This window comes from Mesitornis unicolor, unplaced genomic scaffold (genome assembly GCF_000695765.1).
Source record: "Mesitornis unicolor isolate BGI_N332 unplaced genomic scaffold, ASM69576v1 scaffold1391, whole genome shotgun sequence".
In the NCBI taxonomy this organism is placed as follows: Eukaryota; Metazoa; Chordata; class Aves; order Mesitornithiformes; family Mesitornithidae; genus Mesitornis; species Mesitornis unicolor.
The window spans coordinates 178,025-203,686 of record NW_010161455.1 but is presented as its reverse complement, the minus strand read 5'-3'; the positions used below and the strand labels follow the sequence as shown (position 1 = coordinate 203,686).

The 25,662-nt window shown below is 41.5% G+C and overlaps 1 protein-coding gene across 1 annotated transcript in view; it reads left to right on the top strand.

Annotated features, from left to right (window-relative positions):
* Positions 1 to 5,117: 5,117 nt before the first annotated feature.
* The window catches only part of KDM4B (lysine (K)-specific demethylase 4B), a gene marked incomplete at its 5' end in the record, with an annotated part of 50,867 nt that continues 30,322 nt past the window's right edge, over positions 5,118 to 25,662 (top strand). The window contains 5 exons of the mRNA XM_010192931.1: positions 5,118 to 5,167; positions 8,247 to 8,350; positions 12,079 to 12,216; positions 24,661 to 24,857; positions 25,339 to 25,371. Of these exons, the coding sequence (XP_010191233.1) occupies positions 5,118 to 5,167; positions 8,247 to 8,350; positions 12,079 to 12,216; positions 24,661 to 24,857; positions 25,339 to 25,371 (522 nt within the window). The remainder of the gene's footprint in view (positions 5,168 to 8,246; positions 8,351 to 12,078; positions 12,217 to 24,660; positions 24,858 to 25,338; positions 25,372 to 25,662) is intronic.

Sequence of the window (25,662 nt, the reverse complement as noted above, 5' to 3'; positions counted from 1 at the left end):
ATGAGGTGGGGGACAAGGTGGTCTGACTACCAAAAACTCGTGTCTGTGTGTGCGTGTGTGCGTGTGTGTGCGTGTGTGTGTGAGAACTGAAGCAAGAAAAGGTCTTGGAAGCTTTAGGGGATGTTCTTCAGGTGAGAACAGCTCATCCTAAATGGAGAGAGACAAGACAGGGTTGCCTTTGTTATGGATAAAGTTTTTAATAGCTTTCAGCAAGACAAAATGGAATTGCAGCAGCGGTGAGGAGAGAGTCTGCGACTGCAAAGTCCCTGAAGGGCACCTGATGCTGGAAGCTGTCACTGCTGTAGTGAATTCCTCCTTATGTCACCTCTGAATGGCTTCTAAACTGGTCCTTGTATCCCCGGATGGTCTGTCTGCTCTCTTTCACTGACACACTCATTTAGTTCTTAACTCACAAGACATTTGCTTATTTATTTTCATTGTTCGTGATAATAATTCTAAACCATTAGAGGGGAAAATTGTATTCAAAAATGCTGTTTCACACTTTATTTGTTTGATGATTTAGAGCGATAGAAAATAGCACATTTGCTGGCTTTTATAGTCTGATAATTATCCGCATCCATCAAGCCATTCCAGGGGAATAAACAAAACACGAAGAAAATTACACTATTAATGACATCCTTTACAGCAAATAGGAAGGATCTTTCTTTCGTGTTAAGGATAAAAAAGGGACGCCCGGTTAAACTTATGTTAACGAAAGCAAACTACTTCGGTAGGGAAATGATTATCTAACACATCTGAAGCCCTGGGGCAAATACCTTCTGTACCTGTGACCTGATGTCTGGTAATTACAGTCAGATCAGTTTTGAAGGATACTCAAGAACTCAGAAAATTACTCAGAAGTAGAGATCAGATATGATGGATTTAGGTTTCATGCAACAGGTTTGGAAGCTGAAAGTCTTTGGGGTAGAACAGCAAGTTCTGCATTTGCAGAAGTGATGCTTAATCCATTGCAAGGACCTGAAAGAGTAGCAAAAGGTAATTGAAAAGGATCCGCGTATTGCTCTCAGATTGTTGACTTCAGTGTAAGATGACATTAGAGCTGTAATTTCTTTTATCTCGAGATGTTTCCCCCTGCATTCAGTAAATCTTGTGTTCCCTGCCAAAGCAGCGCGTCGTTATTCACGCTGGAATGGGACAAATTGCTGACTGCCAGGTTTTCGTGCTAAGCTTGGCCCTTTATCTTGGTCATCCCCTGCAAGGTTGACCCTTGGAGGTGCATACACAGGGCATTGGTCTCTTGGTTTGTTTGCAAGCCCAGTTTCTTGGAAGTTTGATAAAACTGTTACTGGTTAGCACCATTTACGTTCGTATTTACTTCACTTTTATTGGAGAACCAGGTTGGAGCAAAAGGAACAGATTCTACACTTGAAGCAGCGGCTCAAGGTCAGGTTTTTGGCACTGTTGTGTTTTCTGTTGGCTGCAGCAGACAGAAGTAGTCTATAAAAAGCTGGCTCTTAAGAAGCGCTGTTAAAATATTTATGCTGCCACCACGGCTTCTCTTGAGGTTGTTGGGGACAGTGGAAAATCCTTGCTCCACCTTCGCTGTGGTTCAAGGGAAGCTTAAAGCTGCATCGTAGTTAGTTCTGCTCTCCTCCTAATTAAAGCTCTCTCTAATTTCAAGGCATGTCACAAAACTGCTGCTGCATCAGGGGTGAAGCATCGGGCAGTGCTCAGTCTGACAGTCCCGCACACCCCAGTTCAAGATCTGTCATGGATGCCACAGTCTGGTTTAGCCAACTGATACGAAAGTGCTGTTTTGCTTGTTCTAAGGTTTTTTCTTTGCTTTGCTTGTCTTTGTAGAATGCATTTCTGCTGTCATCTGCATGGTACTGAGAAGGGAAGCAGATTTACATGTATTTTTATTTTTTTAAAGATTTTAATAGGGTGAGATTTTTTGCATATTTTTCTAGAGGAAGCTTACTATATTTAGTATTCAGGCTGGGGTACCAAAGGAAAATAACCATACTATGTGGTGAAAAAAAAAATCTTAAAGTATTCAAAGTCGTGCATATAGAAAAGGAAATGATTGGATATGCTTTACTGTGCATAATCTTGTCGGTTGTCTCTGGAATTAAAGATGTTTTCCTGCCGCTCTGAGCCCCAGCCTGTGGTCGCAGGAGGGATGGTAACAAATGGCACTGAATGACAGCGTTGTGACTCCCTCTGTCAAGGCTCTCGGTCCCCAACAAGTGCTTGGCCATTTTTCATGGCCAAGGCAGGAGGATGGCACAGTGAGGTCAGACAGAAAAGCCAGCCCTTCGTGGCTGTTTATGTGCTCAGTAACAGTGCTCCTCTGATTGTGGCAATTTCTAATCTTTCCGTGTCGCCTCCGTTGTTATTCTACCTCATAATCAATCATTTCATGTCTAGATCGAGCCCGCTGCTCAATCTGTGCTGTACTTGTAGGAGCCTTCTGTTTCTCTTCCTGGTTTTAAATAGCAGCCCAAATTCTTCCTTTATTGCCTATCTTTATGTAAGTCAGTCAGATTTGTGAATGTAACTTAAAGCAGAATTTGACCTACTTTGAATTCTCTTTCGCAGTTAATTTTGTGAATTCCTAAGAATAAATGCATAAGGATGTATAGGTGCTGCTTCTTAAAAGACCGGCCCGAACAGAAAAGTTAATTTCTGAAATTGGAGTCAGCTATTACCAAGGGGCTGTTCTGTGGTAGGGTGTGCTGATTTGTGTATTATTACATATAGCTCTTTTTTTTTTACAAGCTGGAATTTCCTCCTCTCTCGCTGGTTTCTATCCAAGCAAGTCCTTTTTCTTTGTCTCTCCGTGGACCGTTCTTTAAGGCTCCGCTTGGTTTTTTGCCGTCTGCAGTTTCAGATAACACAATAACCATGTTCCAACGTATTAAACTTTTAACATCCTCAAGATTCAATTAATCTTATCTTTACAACTCCCAATTACAGGCACTAATTAAGTGAAGGTTGCATTGTAGACTGGGGATATTACATTAATCATCGGCAGCCTTGTAGCCATAAATTAGTTCTTTCCCAATCCTTCAGCATTTTTCCCAGAAGGAATGGAATGTCTCATTTCCCTGTTTTAAGGGACATTAATCCCACAAAGGAGCTTTGGATCGGGATTAGTTTTATCACGTTTATGTAAGTGATGAATGGTCTTTGTACAAAGAAAGCTCCGAGCTTTGTCCCAGACAAATGAAATTGAATTGTTTGATAACTATGCAATTTAAGGCACTGTCAAACTTTGGTCAGAGGATGTTGGGAGCCCGTTCCTATATTTATTATTTTGCAAGATTAGGTGCTACATAGTGTTTTCCCTTAGATATTTTATTTTTTAAGCCATCAGTTTAAATCGGCTTAATGTCTAAATCTTGAGGCATCCTGTGTGTGATTTCTGTCCTTCGTTATCCTCTCTAACCTGCCAGACCCGTATAGATAAGTTTTGGTTCTGTACAAAGGCTATATGGGATACGATTTCTCTCTCTTTCTCCTTATATGGTAGGTAAACTTTAGACTTTAAAACTGAGAAGCTGAGGGGATACGATTTCTCTCTCTTTCTCCTTATATTGTAGGTAAACTTTAGACTTTAAAATTGAGAAGCTGAACTTTAAAACTGAGAAGCTGAGCAAGATTTGCCCTAAAGTCCCTTAAAACCAGATGTCTTTTGAGAGATCCTATCAGAAGTAGAGCAATGCAGTTTAGCTGCTGTTCAGATCGTGTTGTTGCCCCCTACAATATCCTGTTTGCAGCTTGTCGTAATGAGCCTTGATGGTTTTGACATCTTTATTGGAAATAACAAAAATAATGCATCTTTTATTATTCACATTGAACAAAAGTTATAGCTCGCAATAAATACTGTTCTCGCAAATGTAACTTTTCAAAATTCTCTGTTACAGGAAATTAGGTGAGAGCCACATTTAATTAGATGCAGTCTGTAAACAGTAATTTACTAAGAACCATTGACATTTTTATGTGTGTCATCGTATTGAACAGGTTTAAGCATATCATGGTGTTTAGTTACATAAAATCTGGTTTTTGCTTCTGTGAATAGTGAGTCAAAGCAGTAAGGTAACGAACAACTCATTTTGGGGAAAAAAATAACCTCGTGTATTATCCCTTCACGTGGCAGGACTGGTTTAGAGCAGGACTTGGTGCCTGTTTTCTGGTGATCCCAGCAGAATGTTGCAATTAGGCTTGGGTGAGACTTCGGGCAATTAATTGTTTCTCCGGGATTTATTAAAGACTTTCCACTTGTGGGGGGAAAAAACCAACAAGCCCACATTTCAGTCAAATTCTTTTGCACTCTTTCTACCTCTAATCTAACAAAACTGTCTTTAGAAAGTGTAGAAGTTGTTCCCTATACCCTTTCATGTTGTTTTCCTCAGAAAACCCTGCTTTTTCCTTCACCTCATCAAGAAAATTATAAAATAGTTTAATTCTGTTACTTCATATCAGATGATACAATCCAGCATAGATTTCAGGATTGACTGCTTCAGCTATTGGGAAGAGTACTGACGTTTTGGAATAAAATGAGAAATACTTACATATCGTTTTCTTTCAAAACCTTCTCTTAATTCGCTGTAGCGATGCCAATGCGCACAGAGCTCCCTTCACACCTTTTCAGCCCATCGGAAATTCCTTGTGTGTTAATTTTTAGCACAGCCTCGTGGTTTTATTTCGCTGATATCTTTCCAGTGGAGAACATGCCTGCTGTTCCCTGTGCTGATTTATTTCTGCTTTCTCCAGTGCTGTATCACCAGTCTTCTCAGTTCTCCTTCTACTTTGTGAAGTCCTGTTATGCTGTTGAGAAAAAATGCAGGAAAATAACACACATCATATAACATGTCTAAGGACTTTTAATAAAATACTGACTCTCTTCCATGTATTATAATTATGTGTTACTGATACCTTCCAGACTTGTAAACTTTTGGTTGTATTTCCAGACGTTAATTTTAAGTGTGCTGTGCTGGAGGTTACTACCACACTTATTTCTAGCCTTCTTTTTCTTTCACTGTTGTTGCTTTATAGATATTATTATTGTTGTTCTTGTTGTTGTTGTTACTTCTATTGTAATTATTAGATTTATTATATTTGTTATATATTTCTTATTAAATTTCTCCTAGGTACGCCATTCCTCCAGAGCACGGCAAGAGATTGGAACGCCTGGCGAAAGGTAAGCTTGGGTGTAGGGGTGAAAGGAGGAGCATCCCAGGGGAGAATCCTACCCTTGGCTTTTTAATGGATTGCTAAAGAATTGCCATTGAAGTGGCTGTTATAATTCAATCTGGCTTGATGAACCTGCTGCATGGGTACAACAGCTCCAGCGTCAGAAAGCTCGTCAGCAAATTTTCCTCCTAGTGCAGCTGTTTGTCTCAAAACCTTGGTTTTCTGACACATTGCCACCCTCACTAGAATGGATGGAAAAACTCTTGATTTTTGAGGCATTGAGACCAAATGCTTCCAGGTCTGGGAAATGGGTTTAATAAGAGACCCATCGTGTATTATACGAGGTTGGTCACACTGAGATGACAGCTTGCTCCAGCTGCATGGAGTGCAGCCTGGGGGCTCTTCTGATACCCTCATACACGTGTTCTGTAGGGGCAGATGGTGCTAGGAGCTATTATTTCTTCCTCCAGTATAAATGTTCCATATACAGTACACATATATGTGTATAATATACGTATGCATTGACTACTTTCAGTTTGAAGAAGGAAAGCACTTACAAATTCAGCCACAGTGATCATGGAGAGTATCTGGTTCTCACTTCCCTCTGTAGTGATCCACAGCATACTTGGTGGCTTTCCTTTTATTCCAGCCTCATGCTCCTCTATCTCTTCAGTATAGTAAAGGCCATCTTAAATTAAAATAAATAAATAAATAAATGAACAAAACCACAAAAAACCCCTAGAACTCTACAAACAAAACACACCAAAAAACCCAAACCAAGGAAATGCAGAAAAAATGGGGGAAAAAAGAAAGAGCAGGACTGGCTCAAGCTGTGATAAACTTCCAGCTCTCCTCGGGTGTAAGGTTTTGATGGAGCTGAGCTGCCCTGAGCACACCTCCTGTGTGAGTCCCTGCCCAGCGGCCGCCTGCCCCCAGTGCAAGCTGCGAGCGCGGATTTGGGCGTCCTGTCCTTGGCTTTTCTGCTGATTTCCAGTTGGGAACACTGGGAGCTTCAGGGAAGAGATGTCTGACTGCAGAAGTACATAATTTCTAATTTGTTGATGTTGTGTTTGTTTTTTTTGTTGCTATTTTCGCTTGCTTTCAAATGTTCTAGGCACTACCCAGCTAAAAAAAGCTCCTGTCCCGGAATAATTAACTCCAAATCTCTGTGTTTCATCTCCAGTGAGGCATACTTTAATGATTGAAAGCTGTTGTTGAAGTTAGTGCAGCAGAGAAGCAGGCAGGAAAATCTGGAAGACTGTATTCTGATGCAAAATTAGAGAAGTTCTGATAACTGTTTCTCCAGAAAGTGGGCAAACTCGTAGTAACGACATTTCTAGCTGACGTTCTATTGACTGTTTCCTACTCAAATATAAAAGGGAGCAACTGGTTGTGTAGGATAAATGTAGCATAAATGGGTATAGATATCCCAGGGCATGGTAGCGCTGTTTTTCTCTGCACTGAGAGCCATAATCCATAAGTACAAATAACATGGAAAATTGCTGCTCAGAAATGTTGTGTTTCAAAGCTACGGTTCAGTCATTTGCCAGATTTTATAAAAGTTACTTTTTAATCTGTTAAAGCCATCTGTAACTTATTTTTACTGACGGTCAATTTTTGAGGCACATCAATGGTTGGCAATGCATAAACCAGAAACAAATTATCGGTGATTTTGTCTTTATTTTAGTTTTCTGTTGCTTGCTATCTTTTGGAAGTTGGGTCATGTTTTGAAACTACAATGAAGCCGTGTTACTTCTTGGGCATTCTCCCTGTCCTATGCACCAGCGGTCTCTACGATGAAGAATTTTCCTATGGGGAAATGAGTGTGCAATTAATATGGAAAATGAATAGCTGAGCTGTAAATGGGCTCACTGGGAGAGCTATGGAGCCCATGGAGAGAATGTTAATGTGTTGCCATGTTATTGGTGCTAATCACTTAAAATGTGCTTCTTTATTAGTAGCTTTAATGAGAGCCACTTAAACTGTGCATTAAAAAGAGGAACTGCAGAGAGGGACGACAGACTGGGTAGCAGACAGTCATAATTTTAATTGAAATGCTTTTAGTACAAAAATATAAGAAAACCTGGAATCCAGTAATCCTTTTCACTTTCTGAAACCCCTTCCATTATGTCTCATCAATTAGTTTTGTTTCCAGAGCTCGGGTTATTTATTTGCCTAAATGGTGATGTTCTGTAATCCATATAAACACATAATTTGTTATTGAATCACCCGCTTGGAGTGGAACACATGGTCTTGAACAAAATGGTGTTGCAGTGGTTCAGCTGACATTTCTGGGAGTGAAGTGCTGATATCTAGGGGTTTGTTCAGTTTTTACTGCAATTTTAGTGTTTTTAATTATTTGATTTGTTTTAATTGGATCTTTTAGCTATTTAACACTTCCCAGTGTTGAGATGCTGGGTCAGACCATGCTGTCTCTACCAGACCAGACAGTGACCACAGTGACCACGCACGAGTGTCCTCCTTCCACTTGTGATGGACACGTTTTGTTTCCTTTCTTTCATTTGACTGAATATGAACATGTACATACTGGGTTTTTTTAACCTGTAGGGGATGGTGTGTGGGGTAGATTGGTCTGGAATCTTATGAGTTGTTTTATTTCCCCAGGAATAACGTAGCTGCGTATCAGAGAAGGTATAAAAAGGCCATAGCAGTGTTTGCAGTAGATGGTGCATGCTCATCGCTCTTTCCGTATTCAGAAGAAGGATGACTTGGCGTTTAGGGTATTAGCCAAAACTTGAGACAGCCAGGTTCTGGTTCTTAATTTTCTTTATTTTACTGAAATTTTGACCAAGTTATTCCCAGACATAGAAATCTTGCATACTAACTCTCATCTCGACTGGAATTTAGATTTACATGCCTCAATGTGCAAGATTTTGTCACCAAATTTATGTGGTATTTTAAACAATGAAGGATGTGCTAATTACTAACATCTTCAGTTTTATGCCTACTGTTTTGATCTATATAAGCCATTAGGCAAGTTTTCATTTTGTCAGCTTGTCTCTGCTTAAATAATGATTTGCTATAATATTCCTGTCGTGATGCTCCTCTTTTTCATGTTTCTGCAGGATTTTTTCCGGGAAGCTCTCAGGGCTGTGATGCTTTCCTCCGTCACAAGATGACCCTCATTTCGCCCTCGATCTTAAAGAAGTACGGCATCCCTTTTGACCGGGTACGTACCAAGCATGCACTGAAGACGCTTCAAGTGTTGGGGTGCACAAAGCACAGCACCCCTCTTTTAATGAAACCATTCATTGCAAGCCACTGGGGAGCAATTTGGTTAATTTCTAAATGCTTTGTTATGCTAAATGTATCCTATCGGTTTAAACCAGGTGGTTGCCTGTAAATGAGGATTTGTGGTTTGGCTGAGACACTTTCTGTCAAGGGTTTCTCTTCATAAAGGCTTTCACTAAAAGAAACGTTGTCAATTAGGGAGCCTCTCCAGGTAGAGAGGGGCAAACCGTAATACAGATGCTGTGGCTTATTAATAGCATAACTCATTGGTAATTATTGAGTCTTTTTTTTCTCCTGGATCCGGTATGAACCACAAACTGCAGTTAAACGTGCTGGCTCTGTTGTGTAAGCGCTCGTTCTAAGCCAGTGAGGCCCCATGAATCTCTTAAACCCTCTTATTTGAAAGGAGGGGTCATGTTTATTTGGTATGATTGTTTTAATGTGCTTATTCTTAAAGTCTTCTGGCAAGAAGTAAATCTCCTCAGCCAAGCATGCTTACCACGGATTTAGTATCTGTGCAGAATCAGTCAAACAGCTCCTGCTGCTGAGTGTTACGGGCACACAGAGCCAGTCCTGCCTTTTGATGTGGGGAAAAGCATTGAGTTAGAGGTACCAGAACTCTTAACTCCAGTGGGAAGTGTCACAGAAGGCCTCATTCAAACTGATTTCATCCTTCCCCGTCCCCTTTGCATTGTCGTCTGTAGATATTATTATGGCCGTCTTTTCCTAAGTGAGAACTCTGGAGTTCTGATCTTGTTTATTTGTTTTAAGCATGGTTTTGTTAGAGTTAGTCCACCTGAGTGAGACAAAGCGTAGCACCTGTTTGATGAGCCCGGTGATTCTTTGCTATGAAAGTAAAAGATCTTGGCTCTTTTATAGCATCAAAACTATGAATTCATTCAATTTACTGCTCCAGAGACTCTAATTTTTCCTAGTGGAAGGCTGTGATGAATGAAATTTGAAGTGTGATCATCTGGCTTGTCAGATGGGTTTGCTGTCAGTGCAGGGGAGAATCGCATTAAGCAATGTGGTGCTTATGGTTCAACATCAGTGGCCGGGCTTGGCCTAGTTTGCACATGATGATATTAAATTGTTCATTGAGAGCAACAAACCATTTTTCTTGTAATTCTGTCGGTGGAGCCTAATTCCCAAGTGTGGAAGCACAGCTACCTGCTACACATGGCTGAGAATAATAATGAAAAGATCTAATTGTGGGATCTGAATGTTTTGGTAAGGGTTTTCACTTTACAGATCTCAAGACAGTAAGTATGTGGAGTGGAATCTCAGTTTAATGCACAGATGCCCTCTGAGAAATGACTTTTGATAGAGGATAAAAGATGTTCTCTATCCCGACCATATTCAGAGAAGAGTACAAAATCTGCAACTAGTGCAAGCTCCAGAAAAATCTGACTTTATCTTTCTTTAGTGGCCTAAACTGAAGTTTAAGGATTTCTTATGCTTCAGTATTAGTTGAACGCTTTGTCTTGCTACTTCTTGCAGCGTTTTCTTTATGAAGTTGTTTTAACCAGAAGCCATAAGTGGTGCAATAATTGGCTGAACAGAGCCTGAAAGGTGTGCACTGCTTAGCCAAAGAAGAAGCTGAAAATAATAATTTCAGGATTTCATAATTTCCTGCTAAAGGAGCAGAGGTCAGAAAGTGAAGGAAATTCTTGCAGGGCTTCAAATGTTTGACTATTGTAGGTGGGCATTCTTTTCTCCTGGATAATAATTTGTTCTGTTTGCTTTTCCATCTGAGGAAAGTGGCTTTGACTCAGTTATACACTGAGTGATTTCTGATCGATAACTGAGCAAAAGGAGCAAAGGAGTTTGTAAAAAGGCAGGAGAGGAAAACTTCCCTTCCAGGCTTATCCTGAGTCAGCTTTACTGAGCTGTCTGGTGTTAGGGGTGGGATACAAAGTGGTTTAAATATGGGAGTTTCTGATTTATTGCTTGGTAAAACGTCTTTTCCTGCTTAGCTAGGCTTCCCCCCATGAATCTTCCCTCTGTGATTTGTGACAGGAAGGTTTTTTGCAGACGGATGTCTGGTGTCTCCCTCATATTGGGTATATGTAGGAACCTTTAAAATGCACTGTCTGAATGCTAAGAATGTGATTTTTGTCTCCTTATTTTTACAGAAAATAGAACAGACCAGTGTATGCGTAGAGGACTATGTTACTATCAAAACCAAACTTTTTAAAGGAAGGGGGATTATTAACACATTACTTAAATGTAATTCCTAATCCTGATTTACAGAGTGTGGGTAAAGTGATTTTTGTGGTAGCTTCTCTGTGGCACCCACTGGAAGGATGTTTTTCAATGTAAAAAGGAGGAGGAGATCTCTTTAGACTTAGCAGTGTATATCTGAATAGCTCCTGACCTGAAATAGTAGCTTCTGAAGGAGGATCACTATTATTCAGAAATGGTGAACACATGGCATTTTTCTTTTGAAACAGAGATAGATAGGATCCCTTCATCTGAATTCCTGGCAGATTTCAATGGAGTGAATAGGCACACATTTATAAATCTCTATAATGGTATTTACTTCTGGAAAAAAAGAAACAGATCAATACTGAGCCTTTTTAATAATTAAAAATGTGTATTTCTGTAATCTGCTATTGATTTCTCCATTTATTCTTCAAGAGCCTGCAGAAGTCAGTAAATTTAGGGCTTTCTCCATGAGTGGCAGTTTGCGCTGGCTTTCCTTCAATAGTTATTACTTTTTTGCATGGCCTATCCATCATCTTGAGTGCTTTCTAATTTATTGTAGGGATAATGTTGACAGCAGTGACATGGAGGACGTACACTGTGGGCTTCAAATGAAGACACCAGGATGTAGATTTCCTGACAGAAACATAATCTTTCCGTCTTCTGAAGTTAGCAATCTGCCACTCCACTTTGATTTATTGAGGGGCTGGACAGGAGGATGCTCTGTGGAGCTGGGTACAGGCTGGACTTCAGCCCCTCTCATTCACAAATAACGCAGAAGCTTCTTGTATTATCTTAGATAAATTTTAATTTTTTTTTAATATTCTGCTAATGTTAATATCATTAGCAAGTTTAGATGTTAGTCTAGACACACTGGTCTAGTGGGTAAAGTTTTTAACTTCTGGCTGGTTGCATTTTCTGGTTGGACCCATCCTAGTGTTTATGGGTGCAAGTTCTTACAAATCTCTGTAGGCTCTGAACGGCTGTGTTGTGAGTTACATGGTAGCTGCTACTCACAGAGTATATGTGAGTAAATGAGGAGTAAATGCAATGAAAGGTAGCAGGCACTCCAGTAGGACCGTGCACTCTGTAGTTCATGGTAGGAGTGAGATGGGGTTTTCTTGGCTTCACAAGCATGGTGATGAGAGTGTAGCTCGTGGCAAATTCAAATCTGAAGTGGTCATGATCCCAAAGTGCATTGATCTTTTGGGATGCTACAGCCTGAGACCCTTTTTGTCACTGGAGCCTGTGAGTCTAAATAGTTCAGATCTTGTGAGCCCTCCATCCAGTGTACTGGCTTTTTTTTCCTTAACAGAAATACTTCAGTGTTTCTGCAGTTAACAAGACATTGTCCTCGGTTTAGCCAAGAGTTTGTAGTGACTGTTCTGCCTACCCTCGAGTTGAGATTTAACCAGTGAATTTTTTTAATAGGTCTCTGTTCTTTCTGGTTTTGTTTTTCAGATCACCCAGGAAGCTGGAGAGTTCATGATTACATTTCCTTATGGTTACCATGCTGGCTTCAATCATGGCTTCAACTGCGCCGAGTCTACCAACTTTGCCACTTTGCGATGGATTGACTATGGAAAAATGGCAACTCAAGTAGGTGTCTGTCTGGATGAAGGTTACTTAAAACCCCCAGCTCATGATATACAAAGAAATGAGAGTGGGACACCTCACCTTAAGAGCAAAATGGAAGGTGCCGTTGTTTTGACGATGTGCTCTTTCATTGTACTGTGTTGCAGTTTTATGCCCGTTGATAGTTTGTGTCATTCTGAGGGCATAGTAATGACTTTCTCACATGCTCGATGTTACATACGCTTTGTGAAGAGGCTGTTTTGAGACTGGTAAGTTAGGGTTAGTTTTCTGATGCATCTAAACTGCATTTCACACTGAATACGCTGACTGATGTAACTTGAATACAGTTCATTAGGTACATGTTGAAGGGGAAGGAATGAGCTGGAGATAGTTTTAAGCTTTAATAAGACGATGGTAATAACCTTCTGAAAATATCTGAATTTCTCTATGCACTGTACAGAAGCTCTCGGTTAAGTCTGAAGAGGAGAGTTATGCTGGAATGGCTTTGTGTGGCTATTTCTCATTAGGGCAGATTTCCTGTATGTTTTGTTACTTTTGACAGGTCTCAAGTCCGTGATGGTTTTCACGGCAGTACACATGCTGCATCCTCTTGTTTTGAAGTGTGAAGTATAACTGATCAGCTTAACCGATTCAATAGGATCTGTGAATTTTTAAATGAGGGTTCAGTTCCACATAAGTCTTCAGGGAAAGGAGAAATTATTACATTTAAAATTGCCTCAGATGTCCCTTTGCAGAAAGGCAGACTTAGTTTTCACTCCAGAATAGCATTTATAGTATCTCCTTCACTTATTTTTCTTCTGTCAGCTCCGCTTGACTCTGTAACTTTTGTAATGCATCCTGATGCTTTGTTCTGGGCAAAACCAACTCTCTTCAGAACGAACTGCAAGTGTGTCTGTGTCCACAGAATAATGTAGTGATGTCCATTTTTCCTTTACAAATTTTTATATTCTGAGTAGCAAAAGGTGGATGATTACTGAATGGCATCGTTCTCTTCTCAGCTTTGGGATTCTGAGGTCCTTGACATCGCCCTTTTTAACCCTCTGCCTTTTCACTGTAATGCCTTTGGCTGCTTTTGAGCTAAGCTGAAACTTTCTGCTCAGAATTCATTTCGGTAGTGATCAATGTTGTGTGTTAATCTGCCCGAGTGGTTGCTTGGTGACTGAGGTGAGTTGCTCGGCTTTGCTTTGGAGGCCACTGCTGTTTCTGGCGCCACAGGCTTCAACCGATCTTGTAGAACCACAAAATACCCCATGCTGTTTCTTCCTATTTTTCCTTTTTAATAAGTGCACCTCATTAACCCAACGAGAAAAGGGAGATGGTTGTCACGCTACAGGAGCTTTTTTCCTGCTTTTCCCCCCCTCTTTGGTGTTGTATATCCTCCCTCAGCAACTGCAACATCTGAGAAGTTCATCCCACAGAAAGCAAGCTCAGCCCTTCAGGTTCCTGACAGGTGAAGTGTCTGTCTTGTGGTTGTTTTTTTTCTCAGTAATATCCATCCCATAGTTTCAGGGAGTCTGCCACTGGGATCTGAGCTCTCTTCTTTTTCTAAAATAAACAAATAGATTTATTTCTGTTCTGAAACTACAGAGGTGTAAAAGCATCTTTTCTCAGGCATGCTAGTGGCAGTGCCATGAAATATAACATACGTGAAGTCACCGTGCCAGTGGGGTAACACCTCTAAATTGGCAACTGAAATAATTCTCATCACTTCCAGCATGAGGATTTTCCTGTTCTGTGTTTGTCCTCCCTGTCCTGCATCACTGTTGACGTAGTGAACCCTACACTGGTGTTTGATCTCCCCATGTCCCACCAAGGCTGCAGACCAGACCCAGTGGCAGCCAGAGGTGGAGGCTGGAGTGGTACATTTGAGTTTGTTCTGGAGTTAAAGGTCTGGTAAGAAAAACCTAGAGCCGTAAGAGGCCTCAAATCGGTGTTAAGTGTCCTACACTCAAAAATAGCCACGCAAACTTGGTTTGAAAATTCTAAATATCGTGCTTGTCTGCTGTGACCTTGTATACCAGGTTTATCTGTAGCAAATGGTCATGGTATTACACCCCAGAAAATGGGGTTTATCATGGAAATTCTGACAGACCCTTAGCTACAGCAGTGCCAGCAGGCACCACTCTAATATTAAAAGCAATTTTGGGTTCAGCCATGTGTTCACAAACAAGTGACATTTGGGAAGTGCAGTTTTAGATTGAGCCTCCATGCTTACATTGTTAAGCAGCGTAGCGTGAAATTACTGAACAAGCAGCATCGAGAGCTCTGAGCAAATCTAGGGAGAGAAAGTTGAAGTGTGGAAGGAGACGCCCAATTTATTTCCATTGCACTCAGTGACACTTGTCTGTTCAGAGATTTCCATTTAATATTGCCTAAACCACGCGCTGCATACGTGTTAATTAACCCTTTGATACCTTACTATCAGGTTCCAGATGAGCTATGAATGCCGTTACACTGTAAGGGCAAGAGGTTTGTTTAAATCTCATTTTAAGTTAAACAGGGACTTAATGAAATATCAGCTGTGTGTGTACACTTGAGCTGCCTGCAGGTTTGTGGAGAGAAAATTTGTGGAGAGAGACATCCTGGAGTGTGTGATTTTTGGTTAGCTACTGCAGTTTTACTGAATTTAAAAACCAGCTCTATTGATTTCTGTGCTCTCAGGTACAATTAGATTGTTGGGCTTTTTTCTTGTCATATACTCATTTATAAAGTTCTTGGAAATTCTCACCTGGGCAGCGCTCTGCACATACAAACTCCTACTGCGCTGGAAGGGGATCCTTCTCCTTCCCGCAGGTTAGCGATGCGTCTGTCTTGTCCTACCAGTGCTCATGAGACTGGAGACAAGGTAAGGTTCAAAATCAGCCATGTAATGTTCTCCTGGACATTATCCTGGGGATGAAATCTGGATTCTGCTCTACTGAGGACGATACACATTGCGTAGGAGAGAGCTCGCACAGGAAGGTAACGGCTCACCTCAGAGGAACATAGACAGAGCCGTGCTAATTGCCTGCCAGATGGATGCAGTGTTCTGCCAACCACAGCAGAACCTGCCTGGGCTGTAAAACACGCAGAATAACCAGGCTGAGGTTTAAAGATCAGCTTCTTAAATGCTGGTTCTGCTCTCATTGTAGAACGAGCATCAGCATTACCAAAAAAAAAAAAGACAAAAAAAGCTGCAGAGTTGTGTAGGAAATGAATGGTGGGTAAATCTGCTTGTATCTGCGTAAACTTGTAACCAGGATGATCAGGTGCTTAAAACATGGACTGGAATTTGGTTTCATGAGTACCCAGGTGAATAAAGTAGCTGTCCTGTTCGGCTCTAAGTTTTTCAAGAATGGAGTGAGAGGTTTTGGGGTCTTTTAGAGAACTGCTTTGAGAAGTTGGTGTGAAGGAGCTGGAAGGGTTTGTGTGTAACTGTAACCAGGCTGTGATGCTGGGTTTCATGGCTTTAGATGGAAGCCGTAACCATTGCTGACAAGCAGCCTCTTCCCAAAAGAACATGCTGATCAAAACACCTTCATTAACTAAGCATAGGGCCAATACACAGATAAATTTGTCTCTTCACCTGTATCAGATGTCTCTGGTAACAGTTTAGCACATCCCAGGCTCAGGTGGGCAGTTTGAGAGCTGACAGCTTTTGGTGCATGGGTCACCTCAGCCGTTTAGCAGCATTCTCTGCTTTCTCCCTTTAGGTTTTCCCTGCTCTTTTTTCAGCTCTTTAGTTGCAACAGGGGCTTGTCTCTTAAGTCTGATTTGCTGATCTCATAATTTCTCCTCTAGCCTCAGTGCTGAGTGCTGGGACATGACAGACAAAATTCATGTCATCTCTCATGATATGTATAAATCCCCAGGACCAATTGCTCTCTGTTTGCAGCAAATGTCAGTCTCCTTAGACTCAGAGGAAGGGTATAACATTCTCCTTTACTTCATGTCTTTAATTTTATGGGGGTGTACCACTGGGAAATAGATGTCTTGCCTACAGCTGGACATCATGCCCAGAAGTGTAAGAATTAACAGCTCTTTAACTGTTATCCCATTTATTGTCAGTGTAAGTGTCTCCATCTGTCCTCGAGGAACCTTGTGCTGCAGCTGACTTCTTGCCATTCAAGGTGACTTTGAGGCCAACCGCGGCTTGGCTGCGTCACCTAAAATGCGTGAAAAGCTGCGGCTGCACAGCACATCTGTCAGTCACTTGTCTATGGGTGAGAGAGAGACCTTCAGTTAATGCTGGGACTCCCATAGACAATCCCAGTGCGCTGTCACTCGGTCTTCCCAGATGCGTGATGGGAATTGACTGCAGCATCCTTTGTCGTGCTGCATGGGGAGATCAACCTCTGGCAGGGAGTGGTTTTGTTGAGACACGGTCCTGTTTGACTGATGGGAGCATCATTCTGTCACAGCGTGCAAAGTACAAAGAGATCCGGAAGAAATGAGTTTAAAGGATTTTTCATAGTCTTGGAGATACTGGTACAATATTTACGTAATCTGAATACTCTGCTTTAGACCTTAACATTACTGATTAAATAATGCTGTTGAATAGGGATTGTTTTATTTGTATATTTTATAGTTAATGTTCACCTGTGTAGGCAGAGCCTAGAAAATTAGGGAGGAATATTTTCCTTTGTACTCATTTGTCTTCCATTAACTCTGTTAAACTCTGGGTTTTTTCCTGTTTGGTTGTTGAAGAGGGCCTGGTGAATGAAAGGCAGCAAATGATAATTTCCATTCCTTACCATCCAGTTTTTTTCCTTTTTGTTTTGCTGCGTGAGCCTGCAGTTCCTTTCTGCATCACTGTTTTGATCCACTTTATTTCTGAAAACTCTTGGATGCAACCGTTGATGGACAGAGGCTCTTAATAGCTGTGTATTTGACTAAGCACCCCTTTTAAACCCAGGATTTTAGTGGAGTGTCCTTCAAGCCGAGGTGGCCTGTAAGTCTCCCGGTATTCAAAAAGACACTTTCAGAGTGTACAATTTTAGAAGAATTTCAAGTGTACCCCACAGGTCGGCATTTCTATTTCTTTTGCAAACTGGACTGGAAATAAGTGGATGGGAGTGGAGCAATTTCTTGCACTTTCCTTTATATTAATTGCAGACACTCCTGGATGATAACGTCTGTGGTGCCATCGGTTGACATTTTCATACCTTCATTTTATCTCCTGTTTACTCCAGAGATAGTGCTGGAATTACCTACCTCACTATAAAACAGGGTCAAATTGCCCTTCCTTCCCAAATCCTACATTTTATGGTCTGAAATAAGCAGCTTTCCTCTCCTCTGGGGCAGTGATCCTGTCCACAGCTCTGCTCCAGTGCGGTCCCGTCCCACTATGGCACTGGGGAGAAGGGGACCTTGAGGAGGACTCTTCTGCTTGGATTTTACTTTTATATATAAAGCATCCTCAAGAGAGATGCCTTTTGGATCTCAGACTGTGGTCTTTTACATAGCTTATTGCTTCTCAACCCTCTCTTGCCATGGTTTTTTTTTGGGAGTATCATATTGAAATAACAGATCTCAAATTTGCACTTGGAGCATTTATGATTTAAAGCAGTCTAGCATATCATTTTCTTTGTAAAACTGAAGCTTGCTTTTTACTATTCAGATGTTAGTAGGTTTTCTCTTAAAATATGTCCTTATCTTCCAGGAAAATAAAATTCATGAGGTTTTTGCAGAAACCGTTTGGTAATATTGTAAAATTGGTCTCCAAAATAAGGGAAGTCAGAATTGTGTTTTTGCATATGCCTTAACTGACTCTAACTAGACCTTTTAAGCTTAGAATATATTAAAAAAAATCTGTTCTGGAACAGCATTTCCATAGTTTATTTTTGTCAGATTCAGAATTGCTCCTGTACAAAATCTTCCACTTTTTTTTGGTACTTACTTTCTTTTATTATTTGTAAACATCCCTAACACCTTACTCTTGTCAAAGCACTGGTGCTGTGCAATAAAGAGGAATCTTTACAGTGTTTTTCATGCTAAGGTGGAAAAAAAGAGACAGTTATTTTTCTGAAACTGTCTTGGAGCTTCATTTTTTTCAGCTTTCTTCTGAGAGCCCCTTTTGAAATACTGACTGGGGGGTTGCTTGTCACCATTTTTGTTGAAGAAGGAAGAGCATTTACGTTTCTGTCAGCAGAAAAAATGCACCCTGGCGGTTTGCAGGATTTTGGTCCTCAGGGTGCCTGGCTGCTGGACACAGTGACTGACATCAGTGCGGGTGGGTGGGTGCTGAGCAGGTACCTGGGCTGTCCTTTCTGCATGTCCTGCTCTCGAGAATGGTCATCCCAGAGACTCATTTTAAATCCACAATGTAATTATGAACTGTTCAGGAGTTGACTCACAGCAAATGGGACATTTCCACCTCGGGGCAGTGGTGATTTTGGGCAGGTCACCTTCCTCTCTGCTCAGGGTTTGTTGTAACCCTCAAAGCCCTGAACTGGGAAGGATCTGATTTGTTTTCTAACCAGACCAGGCCTATTTACACTCCTCAGCCAAATTTACTTCAGCTTAATTACTGCAAGATGTTCCTGACTTTTTGAATGCTCGAGCTCAGGCTGACTCCAAGCCACTGCCGGATCTCAGGGAGGGAAAGCTGCCCCGGCCCCGCACAGCCCCGACGCTGCTGGGCTGACAGAGCCTCCCGCTCCCTCTCTGCTTCGCTGCCCCCCTGATTTATCGTGCGGAGGTTGTGCTGTGCTTTGCGGCCGCAGTAAAGAGCGATGTGAAGAATGTGCTCCCTGCAGCTTATTCGTTCAGCTCCTCTGTCACATGGGAGCCCCTGGTGAAGTCCAACCGCCCCAATCATTCACGTGTCAGAGCTGGAGCTCGAGGGTTATCTGGCTTTGGGGATGCCAGCGTGGCAAGGCTATCAAAAATCCCTTTTTAAAGCTGCCTTAGCATTGTGCTTTCCTGTGCAGCTGCTGTTGCTCCTTGGGAACTGCTTCAGGGATGACACATGGAAGCATAGATATGAAGAAAGCAGAGCAGTCCTACCTTCCACCCAAGAATAAATCACTAAATAGTGCGTTTTGTTGAGGAATTGCAGAAATGGGGATGTTAGAACCCTGAAAGGCAGTGTAAAAGTGTGCAGCAGCTGTGAATTGACATCATGCTTCCTCATCAGGTACCGTTCCTTTTTGATGTCCTCCACAGAAATGCCTTCAGTGTACTGAAAGGCAGCATTTTTTACCCTTCTGCCTCTTTGCATTGTGCATGAAGAACACTTTACAAATAAATCCCACTTTTTACTTCAGTGCATTGAGAGTAGATTGCTTATGAAGAGCCTCTTTTAATGTTTTTTTAACTCCATTTTACTTTATTATTTGTCTTTCCTGATAGTCACTGCTTTCAGTTGTCTTCCAGCATTGTTCCCTGGTGGCAGTTGGCAGTTTTGGGGTTTTCGTGGGGTGGTTAAGAGCTGGGCACTTCCTAATCTCGGATAGTAGGATTCAGATCTTGCTTTTGCTGTGTACTTAACCAACTCTTAATTGCTTCAAAAATACGTGCAGGTGAGTGTGGATTATGACAGGGAGGAGACAGAAGTGCTTCATTTAGTGTGCGGTTTTCAGAGGGGGTTTGATTGCTGTTTCTTTAGGATTGATATACAGTATCTTGCCTCCTTTATTTATACATCAACCCTCTCTTGATTCTAAGCTGTAGCATTTGGAGTTGCAAAAATATATATTCAGCTTCGTATCCTTTTGAAAAATGTTACCGAAGAGTACCCGTTATCAGCAGGGGAAGGAATTTCGGTGTGCTGGAAGCAAATCTTGGGTTGTCACTTCAGATAGCGACTCTTCGTATTTCACCAAACACAATTATTCATGCTTCTACAAACTGCCTATAGATCTTGGTGTCATACATGGGATACAAAATGGTGGGTTTTACTGCTTCGTCTGTGGTTTCCAGCACAGCGCTCGGCTTTCTTTTTAGAAGAAATGAATAAAAAGCAGATGATCAAACAGGAAGATGAAAGGGTAACTTTACTCAGTCAGTGTGTCTGTCGCTTTACAACCATAGATCGTCACCAAGCCACGTCAGTTCACGCTCGCTGCTTGCTCAGCGCATGAGCACAGGGTGCTGACCTGCCGAAATGCCGTGTTCTCTGCCAACAACAGTGGTCGCTGGTGGAGTTTGCTCACCAGCCACAAGTCTTACAATGTGGAAGAAATAATACCTCGAGATAACATCAGGATGATGTTCACTGCGGCCTCCATCATAACGCTGGATGAAAGGCTTATTTTGTTTATCCCTTGTACTGGAATGAGTCTGTCAAAACAGAAAGGAGCCAGTACTTCATTGAATCCCTTCTTGTGGTGCTGCTGAGCACTGAATTTCCTTCTTTGTTCTTTCAGCCTCTTCTGAGAAATACAACTCAGGACCCTGCTGAGGTGATCGCCCCCTGGCTGACCTTTAGCTGTGGCTGTGTTCATCTTACAGGAATGAGGATTGCACGTATTTGGGATAGGTTCTGGAGCAGTCGGCATCCTTACAGGTGTAGACTACAAAATAGTACAAGATAAAAAAGGATTCTGGCAGAGGTTGCAAAATAGCTTTGCCAAACAGAAAACCAACCTCAAACAAATCTCCATGTAATGTATCAGCAGAAGCCTGATTCCAGTTGGGATAGGTTATTGTTTTATTTGCCTATGGCATTTTATATTATATCTTAAACACCATTTGACACGTACCCAACTCTTCTACCCACAGAAGTCTGCATGGATCATTGCAGAAGCAAGTTGAAGACGCAAGTGAGGAGAAAGCGTGCCCTGCGGCCAGGGACCAGGGGGTGGCTTGGAAAGCTTTGCTAATTGTTTTGTTTATGAAACTCTGTAGAGGATTTCCAGTGGGTTTCCTAATGAACTGGTTCGTTGTTGAGACCTACAGCAACACTGGTAATTACACTGGAAACAGGGGGTCAAGACTCATCTTCTTTCCCACAAGCTCTCAACTACCAACTGCTGCACACACAAATGATGCATTTGAGGTTTTTCTCCTTCTTCTCCAAGTTTAACTCCTCGTTTACTCACAGAATACCTGCCACTCATGTTTTGGACACTTACTTGCCATTTCTGTGCCTTTGTCACTTTTGAGACCTTGGTTGTTTGCGAGAGCGTTGCTGGACGGGGTCTGAGTGGAAGGAAGATTAAACTGGAGCCTAAACTGTTTTATTCTGTCGTATCAGATGAGTATTAACTAGATCTCAAATAACATGTCTGTAACACGATAACAAATTGGAGAGCTGTTTAAGGGTATTTTACTGGGAGGGCTTTGTGTTTTTCCCAAAAGCTGAAACTCTATACCTTGTCCTGGAAATTTATGGAGAGCAGCTTAGGAGTGCTGTCTGCGTTAGCAAAGTGTGTTCCTCTGATATACTGCAAGAATTTTGTAGCTGCCTTTTGAATGTAACCATCTTTCATGCTTTTAGGCTTCACTGTTATGAAAAAGCAGATACAGAAGCTTTAAGCAAAGATTTTGGTTTGGCATTTAATGATGGTGTAATAGCAGAAAGAACTTTGACTTTGAGCATATTAGGTTTTCTTATATTTAGACTTCCATTAAGGCAAAGTGGGAGGCTAACAGAGTCTTAAACAACTGTGCAGTTGGCCCTGGTTTTATCTAAATGGGAGGGGGTTTTCCATGAGAACCAGAGGTGCAGATTTAAATATACCATTTGTGTGACTGGGAACTGAGGGAAATATCCTTACAAAAACAATGCTGAAGGCTGAGGTTGAATGAGGCTGCATTTTTTTCCATATATCATTTGATTTTATTACTTCAAGGAGACAGACTTTTTATTTGACTGTTATTTTATACAGACTTATTGGTGTTCTTATTTAAAAATATACGGCAGGTAAGATAACAGTTACACATTCAGTAGCCACAGATTTCCCACTATACAGTCTTGGAGTTATAATTGATGAGACGGGGTTCCTGGTGTGGTCACATATTTTACCACAGTCTCCAACTTGGAGTAGCAGATAATAAAATAAGTAGAGGAAGAATGTTGGGTTTCTGTGTTTGAAAAGTGCTTCATTGTGCATTTCCTCACAGTATTTTTGCATGTGCTTGGATTGGGAGTTGCCTTTGCGTGTTCTTATCCCGTGTGGTTGACAAAGTCCTTGCCCTGTGGTAAAGTCTCCCCCAGCTCTACTGGTTCGTAGGAGTTTGGTTTAGGCTTGCATAAGGAAACAAGGTTTCGTATCTCTCCTTATTGGTGATGATTGAGTGTAGACATGTCCATTTAATAAAACCAGAATATGAGAGTGGAGAACTTGAGGGGGAAAAATGGAGTATGAAAGGGTGTGTTCTGCAGAAATTGGGATAGGAAGAGGCAGAGGTGGGGGGTGTAGGTGTAGTATCTCTTAGGAAGTACATGCATTTATGACCACAATTAAATTTATTTGAAAGAAATATGGAAGGGAAGGCAATACATGGAAATAGATATCACTGACAGGGAAACACAGACTTGCTATTTTTGTCCTGCTCTAATGGAATAGAGCAAGTAATTAATTGCAAATGAAATTTCTTGCCCTTTTCTACCCGCAGTCTCCTCCCTCTCTCACCCCTCACACGCTCATACACGTTCCCTTTTGTGATTGTATTGGAAGCATCTGTTGTATTAAGCAAGATTTTGCTGCTCAGTCTGAGGGAAGGGTATGGAAAAACACCCTGGCCATTATGGGAACGGGAATGTGACACAACTGCAGCAGCTGAGGAAATAGAACTGTATGGTCCGGAAGAAGCCCCTTAAGGAAAGAGGCTTTGTAAATTATTCATGCTTGCTAGTGTGAAAGCAATAAAATTAAATTAAAATTGAAATATAAACATACATCATGTTAGATTTGTGTAAAGAAAGGAACTTGGCTCCTGCAGGCTCCTGGTGCTGTGGTACACTGGAGACTGCAGCCCACGGTGTCATTTCTCTGAATAGCATCCAGAGAGCTCGGTGTGGGGATTCTCAGTAATCTGTGTGCACTTTACATTTCTGTGAGATGCTTAAGCTGGCACTGGTTGGAGACCTTTGGACCCGTCCGACTCAGGATTTGCTCCACTTGGTTTGAAGGAATTGACATCTGCGTTGGGTCCAGGTTAGGATCAGAGAGGGGACTGTTCCTCTTTTAAGCCATTTTCCATCCTTCACAAAGGCAGAGGAGGTCAGTCTCCGTAGAGCACTGATGTTGTGTGCTGTGGGATGCTCTTCTGTATTCCTCTTTGTAGCAGCAAAGAGGTGCTTTTAGAATTTCTTAAGGAAAAGTGATTGCAAATGTGCTCAATACGAATCCCTTAAGCCAGTATTGATGGAGGCACCAGTGTGGAGCTTCTGCCTGGCCAGGAATTGGAAGCACGGGTACCATCTGTGTTCCTGCCGCTCTTAGGCCAAATTGCATTTCCAGCCTTTCTGTCTTGTGCTATTTTTCATTAAATGAATAGAGTTTTCCTCCAAGTGCCTGTCCATAAATACACTCCTTCCTGCTCGGCACGCTCACGTTATTGCTGCTCTCCCAGGCAGAGCAGACGGTAGGCAGTGGTCTCTGCAAAATGAAAAACGGGAGTTGGGAGAGAAGGGATAGCAAAGTCCTGTACAGAAAGACTCTCTTCTTTCTTAACTATGGCCATAAATCTTTTAATGAAAGTAGTGAAAAATGAAAGGGGAGAAGCAAGTTTGTTTTCATGCATTTCTGCTAAGAGAAAGGATAGAATAGTTTTGAAAAGGTGAGGGTGAAAAACACACCATTACAACACATTGCCTGTTCAGTCCCGTGCCTTCTTTTGAGTTAAAAGTTGATAAAAATTAAATGCTCGTTCGGTCTGGTATCTGTGTCCTGGGTGAGAATTCCCTTCCTATGCTCCGTTTGGTGATTCTGTGCTTCATCAGAGCAAACGGATATCCAAGGGAAAGTGCCTGTATATAGTCTTTGTGTAGGCATGCACAATGGCAAGGGTGCAATTCCGGAGGTTAATTTTAATGAGTCTATGCTAGTTGAAATGAATAATGCACATTTTCTTTAGCTTGGGCATATGTGGTTTAGGTGCAGAATGTAGTTGTTATTGTAGCCTTTTCTATTTCTCTAGTCCTGTGAAGGATTTAGGTGCCATGTCATGCTGTGTAATTACGAAGTTTAACTGTTGTCTTCACTAGGTTAGTCTTTGTTCCTTTAAAGCCTTTTCAGTTATGAAGTGATATTAATAATCACTTTTCAGCCTGAGAAACTGCACAAAAGACTGGCTAATGGGGGTAACTCGGACCTGGTCTACGCTGGCCAAAGTTATTACTGGCTAATAATAATCACTAATAAGGCAGTAGATGGGTGTCAGTCACCAGGCCTTACAGACAAAACCAATGGCGTGGTGTGAGTTCTCCTCTGGAGAAAGGCAAACTCAGCTGATGAGAAAAAAAACCTCATTCGTCTGATATCTGATGTGGTGTTGGTGTCTGGATATCTCTTGCAGTGCACTTGCCGCAAAGACATGGTGAAGATTTCCATGGATGTCTTTGTGAGAGTCCTGCAACCGGAACGCTACGATTTATGGAAACAAGGAAAAGACATTACTGTGTTGGACCACACCAAACCCACGGCTGTGACGAGCCCAGAGCTCGATGCCTGGAATGAGACGAAGACCGAGCTGAAGTCGAAGCTGCTTCGCAGGTAAAGAAGGGGAAAAAAAAGGAAAAAAAAGTTGTGTTTGAGCACTGTGTTTGACTTTAATTGCTAAGATTTTAAATGCTATAATTCGTAGTTTGGGATAGTTCAATTTTTTCTTTTTTTAATTTTTGTTTTACACTTCCTCTTGTAATTTTTCTTGGTAATGTGCTCCCTTGTTGTTCTGCTTGCTTTAAATGTTACAGAAGCACATGTTTTCTGAAAGTAGGACACTGTGCTCCCTCACATTTCATCTCTTATCCTGGAAGACAAAAAAATCTATAGTAAACATTTACAGCTTCACTTATCAGAAAGCAGGAGGAAAAAAACCCCCATCAATTGCAAAAGGGATTTTATGCATGCCTTTCTGTGCTTCCTTTGATCTCTGTATTAATTTTCTACAAGTTTGTGGGTTTTGTGTGTTACAGCATGCTTGAATTGAAAATTTGGCATGCTAACCTTTTACTGTTGGAATCTTGCTTTATAGGATAGGAGATGAGGAAGAGGACAACAAGCACCGGTATGTGACTTCCATCATCACCTTAAACGGCTTCATTCTTTTTCCTGTCAAGTTTCTTAAAATAGTCCCTCTGAAAGGGTTTTCCTTTCTCAGTTCTTTCTTTCATGTCAACTTCCCTGTAAGGGCACAGAAAATCTTGAGGCATGGAGGTTTCTCAGACTTCATCTTGGTTTTGCTTCCTCATCAAGCCTGCTCTATATTCTAGGAAATTGAATTATCATAGGGCTTTAATGTACTCAGATATGAAGTGTGTGCCCTTCCATATGCTCCCTTACCTTCCTTTTTAACATC